This window comes from Ischnura elegans, chromosome 9 (assembly GCF_921293095.1).
Source record: "Ischnura elegans chromosome 9, ioIscEleg1.1, whole genome shotgun sequence".
Lineage (NCBI taxonomy): Eukaryota > Metazoa > Arthropoda > Insecta > Odonata > Coenagrionidae > Ischnura > Ischnura elegans.
The window spans coordinates 6,844,751-6,870,174 of NC_060254.1; the positions used below are offsets into that span (position 1 = coordinate 6,844,751).

General features: G+C 37.6%; 2 protein-coding genes across 2 annotated transcripts; one reads left to right on the forward strand and one right to left on the reverse strand.

The window, feature by feature from the left end:
- Positions 1 to 309: 309 nt before the first annotated feature.
- On the forward strand, positions 310 to 2,242 carry LOC124165340 (ubiquitin-conjugating enzyme E2 N). Its single transcript, XM_046542698.1, has 2 exons — positions 310 to 406; positions 492 to 2,242. Exon 2 carries the CDS (start codon positions 501 to 503, stop codon positions 954 to 956), a length of 456 nt encoding a protein of 151 aa, XP_046398654.1. The 5' UTR covers positions 310 to 406; positions 492 to 500; the 3' UTR covers positions 957 to 2,242.
- Positions 2,243 to 8,549: 6,307 nt separating this feature from the next.
- LOC124165801 (snurportin-1) lies at positions 8,550 to 25,064 on the reverse strand. Its single transcript, XM_046543324.1, has 7 exons — positions 24,769 to 25,064; positions 24,547 to 24,640; positions 24,304 to 24,444; positions 24,040 to 24,228; positions 16,742 to 17,023; positions 10,671 to 10,885; positions 8,550 to 8,778 (listed from the first exon to the last, which is right to left on the reverse strand). The coding sequence occupies exons 1-7, from the start codon at positions 24,909 to 24,911 to the stop codon at positions 8,748 to 8,750; spliced, it is 1,095 nt and encodes a 364-aa protein (XP_046399280.1). The 5' UTR covers positions 24,912 to 25,064; the 3' UTR covers positions 8,550 to 8,747.
- Between the last annotated feature and the right edge of the window lie 360 nt (positions 25,065 to 25,424).

The following is a 25,424-nucleotide window of genomic DNA, read 5'->3' on the forward strand; positions in this document are numbered from 1 at the left end:
TTTCGAGTAATTAGTATTTATGAAAACGCTTTGTTTGCGAGGGTTACTTACTTAATTTGGTTTAAATGTAAACATCATTTATATGTTGGAATTAACACCACACTCAATCGTAATGCTTTTTTCAATCCGAAAATAATCCAAACTGAATTACTATGAATTTAAAATACAAAAATAGTTTGTGGAAAATTGATGAAAACATGGAATGAATATCTTTGATAGACTTTCCGAGATTGAATGTTAATAACAAAATTTCAATGAGCTACCGAGCCGATGTAATGCCAAATTCGAAAGCCACCAAAGCTTAGAAGGACATCTATCGACTAAACTTTTTGACACGGTCGAACAAATGCCAACCGTTATCGTTCTTAATCCTCAACATCGATAATCGTGGAACTACAGGGGGTTGGTAAGGATTCCTTCCTTAATTACATTGTCTGTTTTTTTTCTCTGCTGAAGTTTTGGATAATTATTGGAAACTGTGATAATTTTAGCTCTGTGATATGGCCGCTTTACCGAGGAGAATCATTAAAGAAACGCAGCGTTTGATGCAGGAACCTGTTCCTGGCATTAGCGCGGTTCCAGATGAGAGTAATGCACGGTACTTCCATGTGATTGTCACCGGCCCTGAAGATTCTCCTTTTGAAGGGGGACTGTTCAAACTGGAGTTGTTCTTGCCGGAAGATTATCCAATGTCAGCCCCAAAGGTCCGTTTCATTACCAAAATATACCATCCAAATATTGATAGACTCGGGAGAATTTGTCTAGACATTTTAAAAGATAAGTGGAGTCCAGCTCTTCAAATTAGAACGGTGCTACTTTCGATCCAAGCCCTCCTCAGTGCACCGAATCCAGATGATCCTTTGGCGAATGATGTTGCTGAATTGTGGAAGGTAAACGAGGCGGAGGCCATTCGAAATGCACGGGAGTGGACCAGGAGATACGCTATGGACAACTGAAAATAAACTGCTCAAGAAATTCCTAATATGTGAACGTGAAAGGAATGTGTCCAGTATCGTGTTTATTTCCAACACCAGATATGTTTAGCTGGTTTGGATTGTTTGAAGAAGGCTTTGAGATGTGGACTGAGTGATTGACCATTCATATATTCTCCTTCAGCTATGTCTTGTATCACCGAGTGCAGTAAGTTTTAATGCTGTAACTTTTTTAAGCAAAAGGTAATGTCTGCAAATACGCATTTTAGTTGAAAATGCAATTGTATCTGTTAAGAAATACTTTTAGAATAGGTGTGAAATGTCGCCTTCCAGAAAATGTTTATAGAGTGTACTTCGTTATTTTCATTCTATTATGAAAGACCCATGTTATAATGCGCATGTTGTTTTGGAAATTCTAAGCCTAAGTTCTTATGGAGTACATGGAATAAGTTTGTTAGGTTTATTTCAAGCTGAAAAATAAGTGTAACGTCTCATCCCTGATGACATGATGTGGCCGTTTAAGTTTCTGTAGTTAACTATGAAAGCTTAACTTTAAATGTTACTTACAATTTTACCTCTTAGTGGCTAGTTGGTATGTCATTATCCTTTCTCGTCATTCTGCTTTATGGCTTGTTTTATAAAACTTAATATAATCACGTGCGTCGTGGCTGGTTGTGCACTTATCCATTTCCGTAAATTTAGTCCCAGAAGTTTTATCCTCACCAACAAATTCGTTGCTGGCATTTGCCTTGTATTTATCGCTGGAAGTAATAAACATGTTCAATAATGTTTGCTGAGCTTATTTCTGCCTCCGGCGGAGCCGTGTTTGGGCTTGTCAAAGAACCATTAATTACCTCCTCTAAACCGTTCATGGTAACATCGTTTGTTTGGCGTTAATGTCTCTTTGTATAAAAATTAGCTTGCTGGAAGAGCGGTGGAAAAGGGTTTTGAGGGAGGCATGCCATGTAGTTGTCGCGTATTATTTTTTGTGCCTTATCTCTAGGAATTTTCCATGTATATGATTTCGAATGTTTAATTATTGTGGTTCTTTAGTGGCTTATATTTTGTGCAAATATCCGGAAATCAAAAGTTATTATATTTTCCTAGCGATCGAAAGTATCAGCCTCACCGTAGAGGACGGGTGTATGATTTGTGTCACATAAATTCCGACTCGTGGCCGTTGCTGATACTCTGTGTTATCAATATATAATTACTATGCAAGAATCATGATGTGAACGATTTTTGTGAACATGTAAAAGTTGTGAGTAAATTCGCATTTGCAGGTGAACTAATAAATATGTTTACTGATAGAGAACGTGTATTATTTTATGACCTTCGTTCATTATTTTAGTAAACACCCTCGCCAATGTTATGAATAAGGTTGGAATGTGAGTTTGACTTGCGAATTTAGTTAGGGGTGTGACAGGGAATGTGAATGATGTAACACAGGGCTTGGTAAATCCTCGGTCGCGGTGGGAGCTCTAATTCAATTTTTGGAATTGGCTAAATCGTCGAGGTGAGATTACTTTAGCGTTTTACGTTTGGCAGTGTTTTCTCCCGAATTGGTGTTGGTGCCCCCTTGTTTATTGAATTATTTATTGCTCGTAAATCCCCTTGATGTGATCCGCGGCGATCCATTTCGAGAGAATTCGCAGTTATTTTCCTTAATCATTGTCTAATTGTGTAACCTGTCGATAAGATGTGTGTATTTTACGCGATAGTTTGTTATTATTATACATCCATCATAAAATATTTGCGTTTTTCATTAAATCCTTATGTAATGCAACCGCCTGAATTCAATCATAAAGGGAATGAGTGGATTAGATAATTAAAGTGAAGACTCTCTGCATGGCAAAATACTCCGTTTATTTGTGCTTGTGTAATAGCTCACGAAATCGTTATAATTCGCGACTACAGTGTTAATTTTCCTCTCTTTATTATACAATTGAGTTTGGGTAATATTAATTGAAGCCTTAAGTTCTAAGCGGTGTTCATATTTTGCTCTGATTTCAACGATCCTTTAATAGTGTCAACTGATTAAATATGCTAGCATTTGCATTATGCTGACATCCTCTGTATCAAAATTATCCTCATCATTCATGGGTATATTTGATGGTAATATATTTTGGGGTACTGCATTATTTGAGTTGCACACCTCTTGCTGTATATAGATATAACTTAAGCAGAATATGATTATGAGATCCTCAGAGGAAAGTATATATCGAGAGAAAAATTGTTACGTATTATTGGAATTGCTTATGAAAAATGAAGATAATATCCCTGAAATCCATTTTTATCATTATTTTTTTTAAACCCCTGAAATGCAACCAGCTAATTTTGCTGAAATGAAAAAGTGAGGTGATGATTATAATTCTTTTACAAAATTATTCATCTATGCCTTTAGTTTAATCCTAAATACATATGCTTTAAGCAAGAGTCAATGTCATCTTCATGGTTGATCCAAGTGTATGATAGTGATGATTTCATATTGGATTTAAAGAACCATGTTAGGCTATCGAACTTTTGTATGTCTAAGAATGTTCAAAGAAAATGTAATGTCTCCTAGAGTTTATTTTGGCACCATCAGCGTTGCATTGCTTTAATTAGGGCTGTGGAAGAGAATGAAGAATTAGGATGGGATGGGGAAGTGGGTGTTGATCTCACTGTAGACGGCCCTGGTTGCTTTCGTAGCAGCGAGGGTATTACCCTATCCCGGAGGCATCGACGGGCTCCTATCATGGCGGTGCCTCTCATCCTTTTTCCTTCCCATTCCACTCCCCTCCCAGGAAGTGCGGGGGTGTATCAGTAGTATTACTGGTTCCTGGCTCCGGTGTGTTGTCACTTGAAAGAACAATCTTCTAAGAACCTCCCTTGGGATCTCATTCTTGTGGAAGGCAGGGATTCTACATTGAGTTCATAGGATTGTTCTTCCTCTTAGAGTAATCTTTCATTTCTGTAGGCACATTAAATCTGGTTTTGTTTGTGGTAGGTCGTGTCACCTTAGTGATTCTCTCATCCCACCCTTCCACTCCTCCCCTATTGCGGCGATGCCTCTTTTCCTTTCCTATCCACCCCCCTCCTAAGGTGACCGGGCAAATAAATCTTCAGAACTTGGTTCCTGGTCCTCATAGTTGTAACCTCAAGGGGCCGTGTGGTGATCAGTAGTGCATTGGAAATTGAGTCACATACATTTTATGAAAGAGATAGAGGAGAATTAATTAAAGTATGGATGAAACCAATGATGCACTTCTCTTGTGCTCTTGACTTCTTTGATTCAAGTGCAACTTATTGACTTATACTTTTACTTTCTGATCCTCCATCTCAGACCTTTTTTCTTCTAATCTTTCTATTATTTTTTTTTGCACCTTTTCCAATCCCTTGAGTACCTATCCCACGAACCCTTTCCATACTTTTCTATGAAAATTAGGTTATGTCTTGCACCGTTATGCTTTTCACCAGCAGAGACTGCTACTGGATTTGGCATGGTACCTACCTGACCATTACCTTCCCTGAAGGGATTGTCCTCAATCCCCTCCAGAGTTATAAGGTATACTTTCTAGGTGCTGGGCTTAAAATGCCTGTGGCCACCAAAGACACATGCACATTTCGTAACGTTAACTTCTCTCTCTGTCTCGCTACTCGCCCTCCCCCTTCAGCAAACCCCACTGCACAGTCTCTCTCATTTAAGGCCCTCCCTCTTGCTTTGCTGCAAAGATATTTTTAACTGGGTGTAGTTGCACAAAGTTATCGCAGTTGACACAAATGATAATTTTTGTTGTCATTGTATTATGTTCCACTTCATGCCCTTATATCATTGATTATTTTAGCAACTTGTGATGCCCCTCGACATGCAAGTTCATTCCGGTGGGGTATTGAGGAGCTAATGGGAAGTGAACTTTGATGCTCCAATCGCAATATGATGGCAAAGATGATGACAAATACATGATACATAATCTGCCCACTTATTTACCTTCTGATTTTTGGCTTCTTCCACTTCACCTTTGTCCTTGTCCATTTTGTGCTGTTTTTCCTATTTCTTTCTTTCTTTCCCCTACTGTCATAACAGTTGCCAATAAAGTATAAACACGAATAAAAGTATGTCATTTTATTACTTTTCCTAATTTTATGAAAGGAAAATATGTACCAGACAATTTTCTTTCACCAGCGACTCTGGGTTCAAAAAATTTTTCTCATTCCTCCTTAAACCGCTGACCGGACAAAATGACGGCTATATATTTAGGCTCTGAACATGTCATCGCTGATTGCATAAGTTTTTTGATTTTTCCGTGGAATCTTTGAGACATTTATTTTCCTCGTTCTAGAACCTATAATGCAAATTTTACAGGTAATACAATTTTCCCTTGTCCAACGTAACAGTGGCAGAATTCACGTTTATTTGTCTTGGCAAAGTAAGAGCAAATCAAAGAGACATCCTAGCAACCTTGAGCACTCCTTGCAACTTTGAGTTTACCACTCTATGATTTCACCTTTGTAGCATTCAACACTGCCTATTTTTTATAAGGTAGTACATTTGAATGAGCACACGCTAAAACTAGGCACTACTTAGTCCGGAAAATGACACTTTTCCATCTCATACAAAGTTATTCATAGCAGTGCTGACTACTCTTTGGTCATAATTTTCATTGTTGTTGATAAAATTTAGGTATACGCTCATTCTCATAAGGATTCTTTGAACGTTACTTTTTATTTATTCAATGTATCAGTAAATGCCATCATTATATAATAGCGCACCAAGTGTTTATTCAATGATGGAAATGCGGCATTCAAGGGCGTACCCAGGATCAAAACTAGAGGGGGCAAGCCGCGGTCGTTCAAGATATAACACAGATAAGGTTAAGAAACCAAAATTTCAAGAAAATTATAGCCACCTTAAATTACATATTTTATACTAATGTCACTTTTCTTGGATTAAAAGAATATTTTTTCAAAAATTTTATTTTGAACTAAATTTACTTAAGCTTCCTTAGGGGGGGCAGCTGCTGATAAAATTTAGGGTACGGTTGGGTACGCCCATGGCGGCATTGACTGGCTACAAACGTGCTGCTGCTCATGAGCTTCATTCCCAACCCGGCGAGGGCCCTCTTCCTAGGAAATTTCACGAATAGCAGCCAGAGCTATCGTTAACTACTATAATATTTAATTGAAACTGCATTCACTCCATTAATGTTCGTTGATGAGAGTTAACAGGATCATTCAAAGGCTGAAAGATTTGCCGAAGGATGCACAGGAAGAGGATACAGTGGACATGCAGAAGTGTTGACTGTGCATTCTTCCGGTGATGAACCCACTAATGCTCATCATCGCTCTTCATCTTTCCACTGACTTCAGGTATGGTACAACTCAGGTTTATGCCTCAGAGAGATGCTTTCATATTTGGCAATAAATTGATAGGAGAGGATTGGTGAGTGAACTGTGCAAGTTGTTTCCTCCCATAATGGAGGCAGCAATTCGTAGCAAAATTTACTGAAGGCATCCCAAGGCCCATCTTCTTATGCCCTACAATTTGTCTGTAAGGAATGCCACAGCAGTGCTTGGAAATTACTTTTTGATGAAAGAATGTTAAAACATATTCAGAAATGCACAGTTGCTGAGGTATAAGGACAACTGGAAAATGATAATTGGAGTCTAACCTTAATAGTTCTCCTTAATGTTGGAGGTTCTCTCTGTGTCAGAACCGTAGAGCTTAATGAACACTGGTCAGCGAAATGGGGACCACCGATATTTGGTGATACTATGGGCAGAAACAGATTTCGAGAAATTATGAGGCTCAACATGAAATTCACAAGAGCTCGTCATTTGAAATCCAAGAGGTCAACCTTAATATCAGAGATATGGAGTAGTTACATTGAAAATAGTAAATTGTTACGAATTTGGGGCATATCTTACTGTTGATGGACAGTTATTTCCATCAAAAGCAATAATAGGTTCATTCAATACATGGATTGTAAACTGGATAAGTTTTGGCATAAATATTTTGGCTTCTTGCAGATTTTGAGTACAAATATGTTTGTAATAGTTTCCCATACCTTGGTAAAGATGATACATGTCCTAATGATATTTCTCTGTCAGAGCATGTGGTAATAATGCTGGCTGAGCTGTTCTGGAAAATGAAACGGAACTTTACCACATATTTATTTCACATCCGTCAAACTAGCCCAAAGATTAAAGGAGGCAGGCACAACTCTTGTTGGGACAGTAAACAGAATACTACGAAAAATACCCCAAATTGCCAAAAATTCACATTTTTAGCTGTATGACACCAAACTTCTTAAGAAGGATGATATGACTTTAACAATATTTCTGGAAAAAGTTTAAAAAAAATGTATTGGTCCGGAGTACTCTACACCCTTCCATTGACATTTTGCCAGCAGAGATGAAACTCTCCAAGTCAGTTAAGTTTTACAACACAACAAAATGTGGCGTTGATGTAGAGGTCTCTGCAGCATGAAAATACTCCAAAAGATCTGCCAGAAGGCGTAGGCCATTGCATATTTTCAAAAATATTCTAGAGCTATGCAGCATAAGTGCGTGGATTCTCTTTAAAGAAGTTACAAAAGAGAGGATTTCAAGAAGAAACTTCCTACTAAAGCTTGCAAATGAGCTCAGATCTGATTACATGACATTTCGTCTAAGTACCCAGGTAAGTGCATATAATGGTTATTGGGGTACACAATCTTGAAAATGTTGTCCAAAATAGATAGTGCTCACCAGAACCATTCAAGACAATATAATAGCAGTAGATTTATTCCTGTAGGGTTACACAGTAACATAGAAATGACTGAATACAAAATAATAGGACACAAGTTGCGTGTACCCCATTGCATCGAAAATGCCTTTCACATTAACAAAAAGTATGAATTGATAATAAGGAGCACAAATAAAGTCCAATCACTGTAGTGAATAGAAACGGTCATTTGATTATATTCAATTTAATGTGGTTTATTAAGTTTCAACTCAGTTGGGTTGTACCCTTTCCCCCTCCTTAGTTTTTACTTTTACTTACCTTAGCTTTAACTTTTTCCACCCTAATGCAAGTTTTTCTGTCACATTCTTGGATAGAGAACTGACAGGCCAGTTGGTTTACGTAATCCAATCCTTGCTCAGTATATTTGTAGATTGTTTGATTTACGTAAATTATGAAAATTACAAGAAATTGAAGCAGAAGTTTGGATTATTCGTGCTACCTCTCCCCATTATTATCCCATTAGGATGATCGGGAGTGTGCTATTGTACGCATGTATAGATTTCACAAATATTTATACATATATTTCTAAGGGTGACATGAGTGCTAAAACCATTCGGGGTTAATAATAATTGACATTAAAACTTAAAATCCATATCATCATGTACAGCTACTTGGGAAAAGGTGCCTTGTCATAAGGTAAAAAATAATTTAAAAAACTTACATCAATCCAAATAAAAGTTGTGTAGAAGTTATAAAGTTTTAACCCATTAATTCAACTACATGTATTTTAGCTGTTTTGACTATGAAGACTATCTTTTGAGACCTCACCTTGTGTAGGCCACTTGAGCAGTTGAGCTTCATGACATGTAGCATGCACAGGTCTTTGAGATAGTTTGAAATGATGTACTGCATAAAATATGAAAAGCATTTATTACAACAAAAAACACAGCAAAAGTAAAAATGTGAATTGGTGGATGATTATTGTGAGAGAAATGACACATGCAAGAGTCAATGCCGTGCTGAGCCATGGTCTCTATCCCATCCAACGAAGGAGCACCCTCTCTCTCACGCAAAGGCCGTGGGTAATGGCAGTTCACTTACCAAATGAATCACGCTCCTTCACCACCAACTGCTCCCTCACTATACAAAGAAAAATGTGCACACAAAAAAAAAATTACAAAAGAAAAAATAATATCATTGTGGACATAGAGAACGATTTCGTCATCTAACTCAATGAAGAAATTTTTAACTTCGCAAAAAACAATTCTGCCTCATCACATACAGCTGTAACAGAGAATTTTGTACACCTATATTAAGAAAGCTTAAAATATAATTCCACCATCATTATAAATCCATGGCATGCTAATACTAATTTGGACATGTTCTGTAACGGCCCAACCCATCATGATCACAACACTAGGAAATAAAATTTATTGGATATCCTCATGCTCAAACTAAAAATTCTGGAGAACTCACCATACCTTGTGGGCATAATCAATAGTTTCAAGTGTTACTAAAGTTTTAATATGAAGTTAGTTATGCATTAAAGTTAAGTATTTATTAAGTATATAATTTCACCAAAAGATGAAATTGCTTCATGTAAAATAAGTCAGTAAATTTCACATATTTAATTTCATAAAAGCGGTTTTTTCACAATGTTCCTCGGACTTAAAATCTCCACCAACCTTGATTGGGCACCTCACGTACAGGTCGTACTCAAAAAAATCTCCGTGGGTATATTTATGATTAGAAGGTTGTATCCGATTGTATCGGTGGATACTTTAAAAATGGTATACTACGCTAAAATCCATTCTCATATTTCTTATGGCATTCTGTTTTGGGGAAACTCACCTGTGGCTAAAATAGCCTTTTCAGCCCAAAAACAAGCTGTGTACCATGTCCCTTTTTGCACTCCTGGTAAAATCTTCTTTGCTAAATCTAAAATCCTCACCCTCCCTTCTTTGTATATCCTTACATGCGCCTGCTTTGTTAAAGCAAACCCTTCCCATTTTCTTCAAAATTCTACCTACCATGATCACCTCACCCGTTCTAGAAATAACATCCATTCAAACCAGTCAGCTCTCTCTGCCTAAAAGGTCCCTACTACTCTGCCTCGTTCCTTTACAATAAAATTCCCGAAGAAATAAAATATAGCAAATCACTTTCCGAATTTAAAAAGAGACTATATATCCTCCTAGCTGAAAAATGCTATTACAGTACTAATGAATATCTGGAGGATGCATTATAAAGGAAATTTTCTAGATGGCAACTTGAATGCCTATATATTTCCATGCTTTCTGTTAGTATTTTATAACCTTCTCGGCTCTGTTTCTAATGTTTGTATATATCAGAGTGAAATGATTATCTTGAGAATTCCCAAGAACCTGGCAATTTTCAAACATGTATTCATGTATGTATGTAATTAGTTGTAAATCTCATATTGACTTTAGCCTTGCTGATGTGTAATTTGCCAATGGTGAAATAAATTTATTATTATTATTATTATTTACCCGAGTTGAACACGACTAATTACTCCGTCTGTTTCCTGTGTACTCGCTCACGTCGCAGGAAAATTGCCTCGCACTGGAATTCGGAGATTCGGTCATCGATAGCGCCAGCAAGTGACTCACTCCACAATGACTGCGCGGGTTCTCAGGAAAACAACAGATAGGGCCTTGCATTAAGTCGGTTGCTGATAATAGTTGCTTCAAGCAGACACTTGCCTTTTTTTAAAGTGACATACATATGTTATGCTGAATGTACTGTTCCCTAGTATTTCCTCCAATTTGTTGCCTGCTCCAGCTTCATTGCAGCAGTGTTAAGAGGCTTCTGGACCTAAATATATATGTACTTTATTCTGAAGTATACGTATTTTAGATTCTTTAATTTTCATTCATTTAATCGATTGTAATATGTAACCCCCTGCCAAACACCCTAGAGGCTGCTTGCAGGGTATTATGTAGATGTAGATCCCCTATGGAAAAATAAAACGTCTTTTACATGAATGTCATTAAGTAGTATGTATGTATTACCATTCCGTGGGAGAGTTTCCTCGAGCCATGGGTTCTATTTCCTCTGGATCACTGGCATCAACCTTCATCTCTTCTCCTGCAAGAGCAGCTTCATCATCCACTTCCATCGAAATCCTCTTCTTACGCCTCTCTTTACTCTTCAGAATATTCTCGGCTATATATTTCTCCATTGACTCGTAATTCTCAGGTTGCTCTTGTAAATAGACATCAGGTATCTAAGATCAGAGAGAGTGAAATCTAATGTCAATAATTAACATTTATAAATTAAAATATATCAGATAAATTGCAATATATAATAATTGACAGTGCGTACAGTCAACAGTGTCATACATTTAAATCAAGAAATGAGAGAGAGAATGCTCTGTAATGCGTAAATGATGAATTGCAAGGAAACTCATGTTTATTCTTCCGTATTACTGTGAAAAAAAACCCATCAACTATGGCCTCCAGCTCTATTTTGTGGAATTTCACCATGGTGGGACTCTGATGAGTTGCATTCTTGACATCGACTGACTAAACACTAAACCAGTTCTTCATATTGTTGCAGCCACAACTTCCAGCAATCTCTTTTTCTCAGTCAAAGCCTTCCTCTCTTGCACGTATGAGGTGTACGCCATTTCCATCGCCAATGCTACTACAAACAAAGTTCACAGTTGTCCTCTCTTTGTCTAGTGCCAAGAATTCTCCCTACCATCTGCATTCGCTCGCTCTGCATTTGCATCGCTCAATATGCAGCTGGGCTAAATTGAACTGCCCTCAGTTGAACCCAAACAAAACCCAAGCTATAATTTTTGGTAATAAAAGACTTCTAAACACAATTGCTTATGACAGCCTCCCAAATTTAAGTGTCGCTTCCACCACTGCGCCGGTTACCAAGACTGTAAGATATCTTGGACTCACGCTCACCTGCAATCTATCATGGGATCAGCATGTGCTTGAAATATGTAATAAAGGGAATAAGGCTCTTTATTTATTGAAACTACAAAAGAAAAACCTCCCTATTTCCACGAGAATTATGCTAGTCACATGTGTTATCTTCCCCATTATTGATTATTGTATACTGGTCTATAATGACTTACCTAGTGTATTTGAAATGTGTCTGCAACAGTTAATTAACTCCTGTATTAGATTTATATTTGATTTACGTAGAGATGAACTTTTGTCCAAATTCTACACTGATCTGAATTGGTTACCTCTTCACAGCCGAAGGGATTATATCCTGGGATATTTTCTGTTCTCCTTATTCCAAAAACAGACTCCTGCATACCTGTACGAATTATTCATCTCCCGCAAAAAAGTTACTGGAATTTCCACCCGCCGTGTTTCTGACCTTCAAATTCCCCAAGCCCGCACCAATATACATTTCAAATCTTTTCATCCAACTGCGTCTAGATTCTGGAACTCTCTTCCGCCAAATATAAAGTCGTCACAATCACTTCAGTCGTTTAAAAGAAGGCTGTACTCGTATTTGAAGTCTGGGGCTTAATTCAGTCTCCTAAACTCATTAGAGTTATTATCTTAAAGTTGTGTATGTTAACAAAACTTTCTACATAAATATGCATATGTATGTGTGTGTTCATTACTGTCTACGTTAAAACTTATATTTCTGTGTTATTAGTATTGAATATTTTACATCTTTTGTATAAATATCTACTACTTGTCAAAATGCCTTTATTAAGATTTAGAACATTTCCTGTATTTTCCCTTTTTTCTTGCTCTCATAGGTTTTACCTAGAGCATAATAAAAATATTATATTCCATTCTACCATAATATTTCATATGAAGTTTTCATGCTCGAGTAAATGTCCCATGAGCTTTCCTTTTCTTGTTTTAAACGTTTCCAATAGTTCACCTTCTGCATGGACTTTGTGAGAAATTTGCTCACTAGTTTTTGCTAGTTGAGTTCTTGTAACCCTCCTCCTCCAAAATCACATTTCTGAAGATACAATCAATCTTTTGCCATTTCACTCTTCCTTGGGGCCTCACTCACATCCATAGGGTGTCAGGGCACACTCCATAAAAAACTGCTGAGGAATTTCTTCGAAGCCTCAATACTAATGAGTAATGATGCTATGTATTCATTGGGAGACTTTAATTTCAAAACTGGCTGATATGATAAAAATTGAGTGGAACATTACTATAGTTTTGTCACTCTTGTCATGACAAAATCTTGTTACTTTCAGAGACATCGTAATAATAATAAGATACATATTCCTAACATTAACAGAGACCATGGCTAACCAATCAGCAACGTGTGGAAGAGAGAGTGCTGACCATTCAGCCCTCATCAGAAGGACAGCCAGAGCTGCGCTATGGCAAACAATCAAGGGTTATCACCTTTGACCTGAAGACGAAAGTGGAATGGCTTTTGAAACTGTTTTCACTCACAAAGAACAAACGTGGACATTCTTTCCATCTGTTCCCTTTACCATAGCTTTCAGACATAAGATTTACATTATTCTTGCATCTAACCAATCTTCAGAAGTGCATCCTGGTATCATTTGGCGTGTTCACCAATGCTCCATGCAAAGACAGTGCCGTTTTGTTAGCGCAAGTACCACAGCTGGTGAATGAGAGAATGATGGCTCAGGCGGATGATGAAACACATGCTCCTCAATGGATGCGTGCGCAACACAAAATATTATTTCACATTCGACAATAGAATCTATGGCCAAAATGAGGGACTGGCATCGTGTCCTCCTCAGTCACTTCTTCTGGCTAATTCACGCAGGGATAATTTCAAATGACTGGGAATTAATTTGTGAATTTTTTATTTACAGAAGACCAGTGCCTAGGTAGGGAGGTAGAATACTGATTTAGTTCCAGGTTAAATGAATAAAAGATAAGTAGCTGCTAGAGCATGTTCCCCAAACACTATTTCTGGTAAATTCACAGGTTAAACTAATATTAAATATAATGTAGCACTACACCCAGTCATACATATTTATGCCAAAGGATCTCATTTATGCTTTTCTTAAAAACATGTAATAACATTTCATCCGAGGATTTAGCCTTCATTTTCCTTGAGTGAAAATTTTACAAATTGCCTCGGTGCTATTTCAGCATGGAAAGGATCACACGTCACTCCAAAATCTTCCTCATTCACCCATAATGTGAAAAAGTAAAAAAATGCAAGAAGTCACCGTTCACTTTTCATGAGTTAGGGATGTCATAAGAGTTCCACTCCATGAAGTTGTTCAGGGAGAATCGCTCATTGAGTGGGGGGAATGCTCACAAGCAAAAATGAACCCTGCATTGTATGGGAGTAGGGGAGGCGCAGAGACCAGCACGGCAGGATTTGGTGACATCATCAACTTAACTGCAAAAGGGTTAAGATCATTCATATGCACTACAAATATCTCAGGAGGTAATGTGAGTATTGAAAAATGAAAAAAAATATGGATCTCTATTGCAACTGAAAGTAAAATAACATAGGTGAAAGCCCGTTAATTATATGTAACTATGGTTCTGAGTATTGGAGTTCCAGGATCAAGATCTGGTGGATCAGCCCATCCGTACATTTGCACTCACCTTCTTCACTCTTCTAAAGCTCCAAGAAGGATGAGAAAGTGCACAGTGCATGAGAAAGTCTACAGTGGAAGTAAACTAGCCCAAGTATTTCCCTTGATTTTTATGACGAAAGTGAACCAGTGGCGTAGCCAGGATTTTGAAATGGAGGGGAAGAGTTTAGCGGAGATTTAAGGGCCCTTCCAGGGTGTATGGAAAACAAAAAGGGGATTCTCTTTTGAAGGCTCAACGGGGGGCTTTCAACCCAGCAAACCCCTCTGTCACTGATCACATCGCCTGCATTTGAAAAGTCTGCATAAAGAGACACTTTCCCAAGGTATGTCACAAACCCACAATTTGTGATATCAAAGTGAATTTTTCGGGTGAAAGACACTGGGAAGTTGTGAATTCTATGTGAAATTCGGTGGGGAACTGTGAATATTTGCTGTACAATCAAAAAACACAGCAAATACATAATGGTATGCGACTGTAGCAAAGTGCTTCAGCCTATATTTCTCAAAGAGTGCTGTTGACTGGCTTAGATCTTACCTCAGCGGTCGCACTCAAGCAGTGGTGGTCAGTAGTAACCTACAGTCAAACTGGATCCCTAATCCCGTGGGGATGGTACAAGGCTCAGTTCTTAGCCCACTTCTTTTTTCTCTCTTTATAAACGACCTCCCTGATGTCCTCATGCATTGTGACTACCACCTTTACGCCGACGATTTTCAAATTTATCGTCATTCATCGCCGTCCAATATCATTAATTCAATAGCACTTATCAATGAGGACATCGAGAGAATTAACAGTTGGGCGCAGGCCAATCATTTGGTTCTCAATGACAAGAAAACAACAGCAATAATTATAGGGAGCAATTATTTCTTTTCCCAATTAGACCATGAAAATCTACCAAAAATAAGACTTGGTAGCCACAATATACCTTATGAGGAAACGGTAAAAAACCTTGGAGTCATATTCGATCGAACCCTTAGCTGGAAGCCTCAAACAAATTATGCGAGGCGTAAATTTTTGGGATCACTGCATCAACTTGTCAGAGCCAGAGAAATACTTACACCCGACATACGAATTTCATTAGTTAAAACACTAGTCTTCCCCCACTTGGATTATTGTACAGCCTTATTCACTAACCAAGACGACGCAAACAATAACAGACTCCAATTGGCCATGAATTCGGCAGTAAGATTTATTTACGATTTAAAAAAATGGGACCATATTAGTAATTATTACAACCGCCTTAACTGGCTTAAGTATAAAGAGCGTCGCACCCTTCACATAATAACTCTAGCCTTTAGTGTCTTAACGACCGGTTACCCGCCATACTTGTACGAGAAATTCGTTAGAAAATCTGAGGTTCATAATATACCTACCCGTAATCATAACATTGACCTCCATATTCCAAAACATCACACGCCTCATATGAACAAATCATTCATAGTAACCGCCTCACGAATATGGAACTCTCTCCCAGCCCAAATAAGAAGCAGTACAAACATCAATAGGTTTAAACACAGCACATATGGGTTTCTGAAGAATGCCTCCTTATCCCCAAGTTAAATCTCTTTTGTTTATATTCACTTTCTTATGTTCATATTTCTTGTTTATATTCACTTTTTTATGTTCATATCTCTTGTTCGTATTTCTTTTGTTTGTCACCTTAAATTTTGTAATTAGTGTGTTATATCTGAGTGCGATTATTTATTTTTTGTCGAAAATATTGTATTGTTTTTTTTTTCATGCACTAGACGATATGCACTGTTCACATTTGTCTGTATATGTATATATATTTATTTACTTTTTTTCTTTTATTTATCTATCTCAATGTGAAATGTAGAAAGCTGTACTTATATTTTCTCATGGGCCCCAGTGCCTACGAAAATAAACGATATTATTATTATTATTATATTGACATGGGTTTAAAAACTTACCCACTGAAAATAAAAACAATTAAAAGGTGTACAAAATTAGACTAAGAGAAGATTTGACCTCACAACCATCCAACCTCTTAACTTTTCACAACCAACTCACTCATCTAATGAATAAGAACAGCAAACAAATACTGTAATAGTGTGCTATTTCTGAGCGCATGCATTGAAACATTGAATGTACACCTAAATTAATGAACAAAGAGCACAAGTATACTACTTCATAACCATGAAAGAGGCTATTGTAATTAGTTTATTTCATAAGGCTGACAATGCACAAAGTCAGCTCCACTACCATTAAGTCATGCTGAATAAGTGGTACTTGTTCTGCTACAACAGAAGAGTGAGACTGATTAAAGGCACCCCCCTTCACTGCAAATAATTACAAGACTACTACTGACAGAAATATAGTTTGAGATCGCAACAAATTTTGAAACAGAATATGTTTGGCAGGGATTTAACACACCTTGCACTAACAGCTCCATGGCAATTATTTCACAATAAAATTAACATCAAGCACACTTGGTGCATAGTTTTATTCATCATTGTGCAATATTTTAGTGCAGCAGAAGAGTTTTCGAACAGTAGAATACTTGGAGAGCAAGAAAGGCACTGTACACCTACCTCAACTCCAAGAGCTTCTGGCAGCATAAAAGGCTTCAGCCAAGTGACTAGAGGCGTAGTTTTACCGGAGTGGTAGTGCCCATTTTTATGATAGAATAAGATGCCATCCAGAGTTGAAGTCTGAGAGGCCCATGGAGAGAGGATGCCGATTTCACTGGCCAAATCAGACGGACTGTAGGGGGAGCTGGGAAGTACTTGAAGTTGAATTTCCTTCTGTGCAGTTTCTGGCATAAGTGGCATTTCCTCAAACTTGTTCTTCAGCCAGAAAAAACGAAATTCTGCCTGAAAATAAGCAGTTAATAGTCCAGTCATTACTTTTAAGCAGAGTAAAATTAAATGACACACTGCCTCAATATTACCCTGAAGGGAATCATAAGGCAATATTAAGAGATGTTGGTTAGGTTTTCAACAGTATTGCAATCCACAATTTTTCCTCAACATTCTCTAGCAAACTATACTCTGTTCATTTTATCTCTGCGGGTGAGCTGGTGTGGCCAAAGCGAGTGGAGATGAGGGGAGGGAAAGTCTCTCGACACGTGACTTTCCCTTGGCCAATCAGCAAACAGCTGGCGTGGCCAGCGACGGCTCGTGAGTCAAATGCTGGGAGGGGCACACTCCACCAGGGGGACAAAAAGTTTTGAAAATTTTGTATATTTTAGATAGTTTTTAAGGCATTCTAGAGACCATTATGACTCACTAATACACAAAACAATCACTAACACTAAAACACTAGCTCGATTAACTCAACTACAACTAGGCCTATTTACCTTAAAACAATTTACACATAATAAGTCGACTGGTCACCAAAACAAGGTATTCTGCAACACTGCAACACCAAGATTATACGGCCGCCGGCTGGCCCCGCGATGTCAACTCACTAGATAAGTCATTCTGCGCATGCTCGCGCGGCGTCCCAAGACTTCCATAAGGCACAAGCTTAGACGCGTCAAAGCACCAGCAGCCTCCACCACAACCACTCTTTGTATAACTGCATGTTAATATGGATTGGGACGTTCTGGTCAGTGCCCCGTGGCCACAAATGTGAACTTCTCGCACTATTTTTGAGTGTTTTCCTACATTTTCGATGTTTGCGATTGAAAAAACACTGATTAATTAGATGCATAACACTTTGGTTAATTGAATGGGTATTTCATTTTTTTCCTTTTTCAAATCTTTGGGGGGGGAGGGGGTGCCCGAGAGTCCTCATGGGCAAGCCGCCATTGGGCGTGGCCTCAGTGAGTCGCTCTCAGACCTCTGCCGAGTGAACATCGTGAATCCGCTCTCGGAGCAGCATTGCCAAACCTCACGCATTCTCCCTGTATGTGACTAAGAGTGCCAACCACCCACGGTGCCTCATTCAGCACGGTAGCTGACAATGTCATGGGCTTTCGTGAAAGGATTATCCCCAATGCCATCCAAATGAGCAGGTATATTGTCTCGGTGCCGGGGCCAAAATAATAGTGGCCACCCCATGGCTCGCACGTTTTAAGTGACAAAGTGGGGAGGCTATGTGCATTTGGCAACGTTATGTTCACTCCTCTCTCTCCCTCTCTCGGAACTACCCCTCCCCAATCAGCGAAGCCATCCGAGAGTTTGCACAAAAGCTCACCCGCAAACATAAAGTGAACAGACTATAATTGAAGATGCATCTTAAAAGCTATGCCCAACATTCGAAAACCCCAATGCAATGCTCACAATGAAAACCTCTGGGATTGCCAAGAGAAATTTCTTCATAGGTTTCTAAGACCTGTAATGAAATCCTCACTTCATCAACTGTTGCAGAACATCCCCCAATCCTGTTGAAAACATCTCCATAGCATCAAAAAAATAAATATTTCATTATAAATTTGCACAGAGAATTTGAAATGGGGTTCTCTATGGTTTCTCAAGGTTTAGAAAAACTCTTCAAATCTCCTTGTACCTCTGGGAATCCTCTAGAAAACCCCATTGTGAGGCAATTTGTTCACCTAAGGAGGTCCAATTAAGATTTACAAAACCTCTTCCATCTACAAATACAAGATTTCAGAAACCTCAACTGATATCCTCATTTTCATCAGAATATTGAAATGATTCAAAGGGAATGAAACGTAGCAGATGAACAAAACAGGAAGAAAAAGAAGATAGATAAGGCAACAGGAGAGCTTGTGAGACCAACGTCAAGATTGTAAGTACTCTTTCGCTGCTCTGAAGGTACCTAGTATGTTAGAATGGCAGGCTGCTGCGAATGTACCTTTTCTTTGAGCCTTACATGTGCTCAGTGCTTTCGCAGTGCATGTGACGGTATGTTTGCGGAGAGTGTGCAGCAGTGAAAGGGTTGATCACTGATTGTGATACTCAATAAATTGAAACATGTACCTACCCTCATTTCATCATTATATGGGAAACGTGATATATTTTCCATGCAAAACAAATATTTGTTACAGAGTGATCACTTTTTGATGCCACTCCATTCCTAATTAGGATGGATGTTGCTTTAATTAATGGTGGTGACAAGAAGGTAAATTGGCAGTTCGCTCCCTCCCCCCAGTTGCTGAGTTGTTGGCTTCATTGCTGTAAACTTATTAAATTGAATATGCCAATTTTCGATTTGATTTCCTTACATGGGCATACCCAGCGAGAGGCAGGGGGGTGGCAGCTGCCCCCTCTAAAAGCGAAAATCGCAAAAGTCTTTAAGCAAAATCAGTACTGAATTGAAACAAAAGCATTCAACAAATTTTCTTTGAACCCACGAAAAATGAAACATATTAGTACATACAAGATATGTAACTAAAATAAAACTATTTGTCACAACTTGGTTTGCCCCCTCCCCCCTAGACCATGGCTTGCCCCCCCCCCCCCCCCCAGTTATGATCCTGGGTATGCCCTTGTTTCTTTATATTCAATAGAAAATCCAAAAATTCAATTAAAATTCCCAAATATCCAATTGGAAATCTCAAAAATACCATGATGCTGTTATTCATATGTTTACGTGCACATGGTTGACTGAATTGTGGTTAAGTTGTTGCTTGTGGAGAAAATATTTATAAATATCGGTATTATTTAATCTATGCTTAATCCCCTTAATCCGCTGAGTTAGGTCATTTGTGTGTCTTATCAGTGATATAGTGAAAATCTTGATGTGATTGTTGTGCCTTAGCGTGTTCTTTTAGTATTTTATCGCTTGCCTTCAGTTTTTTGAGCGATTATACTGTTATTTGTATTTAACATGTAAGCATATGTATTTAACTTAATTATGCATGCGTGCGTTACGTCACTGACGAAACTATATGTACAGGCATTGTCGGAATAGTGTGTATCACGCAGGTTTGTTTGTTTGAAGTGTAATCCCCGTGTTCTTGTATAAATATGAGTCACATGTTTCTGTTGTGAAACACACATAATATGTTGGCTTAATGCACAACCAGAATTATATTTATTGGTATTTTAAAGAAGTCTTTCTTAGATAAAGACATGTGAGATATTTGTTGATAAAGTTGTTATCGCTAATCACAGCAGAACTTTTGCTTTTCGATAGCTCTTCAATGTTGTTGGAAATCTAGAAAGTTGTTGCTCTCATGGTACAATTGTTTATTTATTCATTTATTTTTGTTTACCCAACAATCAACATCAATAACAGGAAAAACCATAAATGTACCCAGTATTACTACAGTTTAAAGAAAAATTAAAAGTTCAGAAACCATTATTTACAGCAGGCCTTCATACATAGTCGATATACTTTGACCTTGGTCCAAATATGTCCAGTTCCCTGGAATGTCTATTATACCTCTCGCACATTCTGCTTAGAGGTGAATTTTCACCATACTTGGTGTTAACTCCCTTTATCTGAAACAGTCTATTATTCCTGCAACACACTTTGGGAACATAAAAGTCTATCATCTCTAACATTTGGGAGTCACTCGCACAACTCACAATTTTATGTAAATACATGAGATCATTCATGTGCCTCCTATTTTCAAGTCTCTCTAAGTCATACATTAGTGACAATTTATTGGATGGTACATGGTTATCCATCACAGGATAAATCCCATATTCTTCCACATATAAAGCTCTCAAAAAACGTTTTTGAACCTTCTCAATAGCTTCAATATATCTCTTACTGTATGGAGACCACTCTACACTGCAGTACTCCAACCTGCTCCTGACAAGAGCTATGTACTGAACTATCATGGGTTTTATATTTTTAAAGCACTTTGTTGACCTTAGTTGTTCTGATAATCATGACAAAACTGTACAGCTTTTTGATAACTATTCAGGATTGCTAGAAGTGATGGAAGATGTGGAAATAATACGTTAATCTGGGCTTGATTGCATTGGATTTATTAAAAAACCAATATTTGCTTAGTTATTTCTATTTAGAACAAATAAGAGCAGCTAATTTTCAAACTGAAAATGCAGCACTAAGTCACTTTTCCTAGTACATACATACATCTTCATCTTTATAGCTTTATCTTGTCACGAGTAGGTACATCATAATGAGCATGATGACTTATTCTGAATGAGTGACAGTGTTGAATGAGCTATCGAGTAACAAAATATTTATGGGTGTAAACACAGCAGGTTGATACCTGTCTACACATTGCTACAAGTCAGCTCGAGTGCCAAAGCATACTATGAGTCTCGAGATTGTCAGGCTAGAGGGAGCTCAACAATCGAGAGGCAACTGCGTGCTCATAAAATTGTTACTTATAATATTTACTGAGGTTTTCCCAACCTCAATAATTTTTATTTCATCATATTAGGCCATATTTTAGGCTTGATACATGTTGTGCTTAATTTAATTAAGTTTTTGGACACAACATTTTACTGCTTCTTGCAGAAAATAAACCAAATGCGGTATTTTCCATGATCCCACATGTAAGACTGAGTGAGAATGAGAGCAAACCACTTCCCCACCCCCATGCCCTAAATGCCTCATGCAGTCACTAGGTGCTCCCTCATGCTCTGAAATTAAGTGTTTAGCCATGTACTGTTTTGCCCTGAGTTATATCATTAGTATGATGGAGTGGTGTGAGAAAACTTGGTTAGCAGGGAACCCTCTTCTGTGAGCACACTTCCTTTATGGCTAGCAATCTTCATTTGTACTTGTTTTCAGGGCAAAGAAAAAGATTAAATCAAAATGAAAGGATACATGATCCAAACCAGTTGACATTAAGAGCAGATTCATCACATGAATGAATCAAAAAAATTAGTAATGCCTGTGATAAGAAGTCAAGTCATCGGAAAACTGAAATTGTTCCAATTGTTTCAGTTAAATTGATGTTATTTTATTCTCCTTAGTTAAAATATGTCTGGATGAAATGAATAATACCTTTTCAAACTTCAGCAAGAATATATATACATATATTATATATATATATATTGTTTGCGGACAAGTTGATTTTGGACAATTTACACCAACTTCCAGTAGGGCATCATCAACTCAACTGCATTTCATCAATATCACAGATTTTTTTCCCGGGCTATGTAAATCACAGAGAATTTAAGTTTTAATACATATATATAGCAATTTTAATCACAAAATTTGACATACTTTGATTAAGAAAGGCTTTTAACATGATTTTTTATAACAATTTGAAATTGTTAGACATGATAATATTTTATACAACAACCACGTAGGTAATTTTCCCCCACCCCCCTTACCTCTCCCAAACAACCTCTCACATAAGTTCACCCTGGTTGCTCATACTGAACACAAAAAAACTACATCATCAAAATGAGCGTCGCCCTCCATTTCCCCATTATCCCTCACCCTCTACATCAACTCCCCCTTCCATCATTCTACTCATCAAATGACAAAAGGACACTAAGTTCCCAAAACCTGTGTTAGCTAATAATAAATTAAGGGCTGAGTGTATGATTGTGATTCATTATGAGAATTAAAAACTTACACAAAACAATGCCTGAAACGATTTATCTATGGTGAAAGTATTAACAGGCTGCAAAAAGCTTATGACAAAACAGTTACAGCAGAAACAGAAGTATCTGAGGGAAATTCTAGTCAATATGGAAAGATTATGGCTAGGCATATCCCGAAAAAAATATATATACAAAGAAAACCTAAGTAAGGTAAGGTGGGGTAAGTGCAACCCAAAAATAGCTTATAACAAAATAACTAACTTTGGAAAAATTTCCAGGCTCGCTAAAAACATGAGATTCAATACATAATATATCTGTGAATCACTGTAAAAGATAATTAGATTTAAATTCCTCTCTCTGTAAAGTGGTCACTTTTATATATATTTTCTTATAAACTCATCAAGGGAGTGCACTTTCCCTGTACATGGGGCAAGTGCGTCCCATGGCTGATTTGCAATATTATTACAGGGAACATGGGGTGAGTGCGATTCGCCCAGAAATTCAGCTTTACATTGCTTTTTAAAGTACCAAATTACGTTTAACCATTCTTGAGAAATCAACTTTTACCTTAGGTTATGTAAGTATATAGATATTTTTTGGCATTTTTTGTTAATTATGAAATAATATGGAAATTTAGTCAAATTAGTTTTATTTATGATAATAACAGTATTTAAATTTTACACCTTAATTTACATGAGTACTAAAAACAGCTAATGTGCATAAGAGCTGAATATAAAATAATAAAAATAGTATAAATCTTAATTCCTCGTTAAAACTATTGCGGGTACTAGTCATGTTAAATAAAAACTTTTGGGCTAATACACCACGTAAATTTTTGGGTGGACCCAATGTTTCCCGACCGTTGCTGGATGCTTTGTCAAAGGAATCTGATGAGGTGGGAATTTAAATTCAAATAAATAGGTATCCGTGTCAGGTACCCGGGTCAGGGCCCTCCCTACACCCTCGGACACCAATACAGCTACATACATAAATTTAAATTCCCACTTCATCAGATTCCCTTGGAAGAGCGACCAGCATCGGTCGGGAAATGTTGGGGCCACCCAAAACTAGATGCGGCAACATAGCCCAAAACTTTTTATTTAACAGTATAAATCTTGCATATGACAACATATCAGAATACAAACTAGCCCTATTGGAAATATTCAATGCCGTTAAAAGGAAAAGTGACAACTTTCAATTGAATATATGGAAATTCGATTGCATATGAGAAAATTCAATTGAATTTCCATACATTCAAATGAAATTTGTCACTTTAAAATTGAATGGAATAGGGTAGTTTCCTTCATCGAAGAAAACAAAAGGCATTTATTGTGATTCGTTACCCACCATTAGTGTATTCATAATATACAAATTATTTGGTTTTAGAAATCCCAGATTACCTATTGATTGGTAAATCCCAATAATTAAGAGATGCATCTTACCTCACACTCATTAAAAGATTGTCCTTTCCAAAATATCACGTCCAGAATATAGCAAATTGATTTTGATTCACTCCATATGCAGTCTAGAATTGTAGGTCCATATCTGTACTCTCCCTTGAAGCCAGACGGCAAGGAAGACTGGAATTTTCTCAAGAAACTACCCCATTTAGAGAAAATCTTCGTGATACCCTAGAGAGGAACATCAACAGGTGAATTCTGGGAAAAAATAATTGGTGCATTGATAGAGCGTAAAATCAGGCATACCTTTTGAGCGATAAGGACACATCTTTTTCCCACAGGGGACGGAACAAAACACCAGGAGTCCTGCAGGTCTTCAGGAGTTTCAGTCATCCATTCAGAATGCATCAAAATTTTCCTTATTCCAACTCTTTTTCCTCTCTCGCACTTATGAAGGAAATAAAGTAAATGGCAAAAAACCATGATTACATATAATCTTTTTAATAAACTGTCATCCTATCACAAAAACATTATTTAGGTAGATATTACCGGTGCACTCTCCGTTTCCATATTTTCAACCATAGATTCGGTTTCCTCATTGAAATCCAAACTTCTGTTGAGATCAAAAATGTCATTTCTTCTCCTAAAATGATTCAATATAAATGAATGGGAATGGCTTTTTTAAAAAGAATCATTCGCCCTTCAATACAAGAAACGTTTGAGAAAACTGAGATAGATTAATTTATTTTAACACTAATAATAAAAAATTACTTCTTTTGGGATTCCAACGTTCTCCTTCGTCTCTCTTCTTGACTGAGGACATTTCTCTTTTTGTACATTTCGCGGTAACAGGAATGCGAGCTCCGTTCGCCCGATTCTTCGCTGCGGTCGCACACACGACCGCACGAATCCATGATGAGAATTAATAGTTTTGAAAAAGATGTGCCAGTTCAACTGAAAACTCCTATCACCGCCTTCTAAGTCACATTCCGGTACACTGTTTATGTTTCACTTCTCATCGCATAACTTGAAGTGCCACCATCAGCTGTACCGGAATAAATGAAGTGTGTCGAAGCGCCCGCAACCACCGCAACTTCCAGCTCCTTGCAAAATGGCGCACAAATTGAATTCGTCGTAGCCCACTAGTGTTGGTAAGTAATGAATTAAAAGTAATAGGATTGCTATTAATGATTAATTGTTACTGAATATCATTTTTATTTGTAATTCACTCCTTATACGATGAAAGAGGAATCGTTACTCGCTAATAATCGACGATTAATTTACTGATTTCACAGATTCACTAAGGGCCCCCGCGCACTGGCAACTTTTACGAAGCAACTATTTAGTTGCTTTGAGGAAGTCCCTATGGAACACACAGCAGTTGCGGCAACTAAAAAGTTGCCCGTGCGCGGGGCCACAGTCAATTT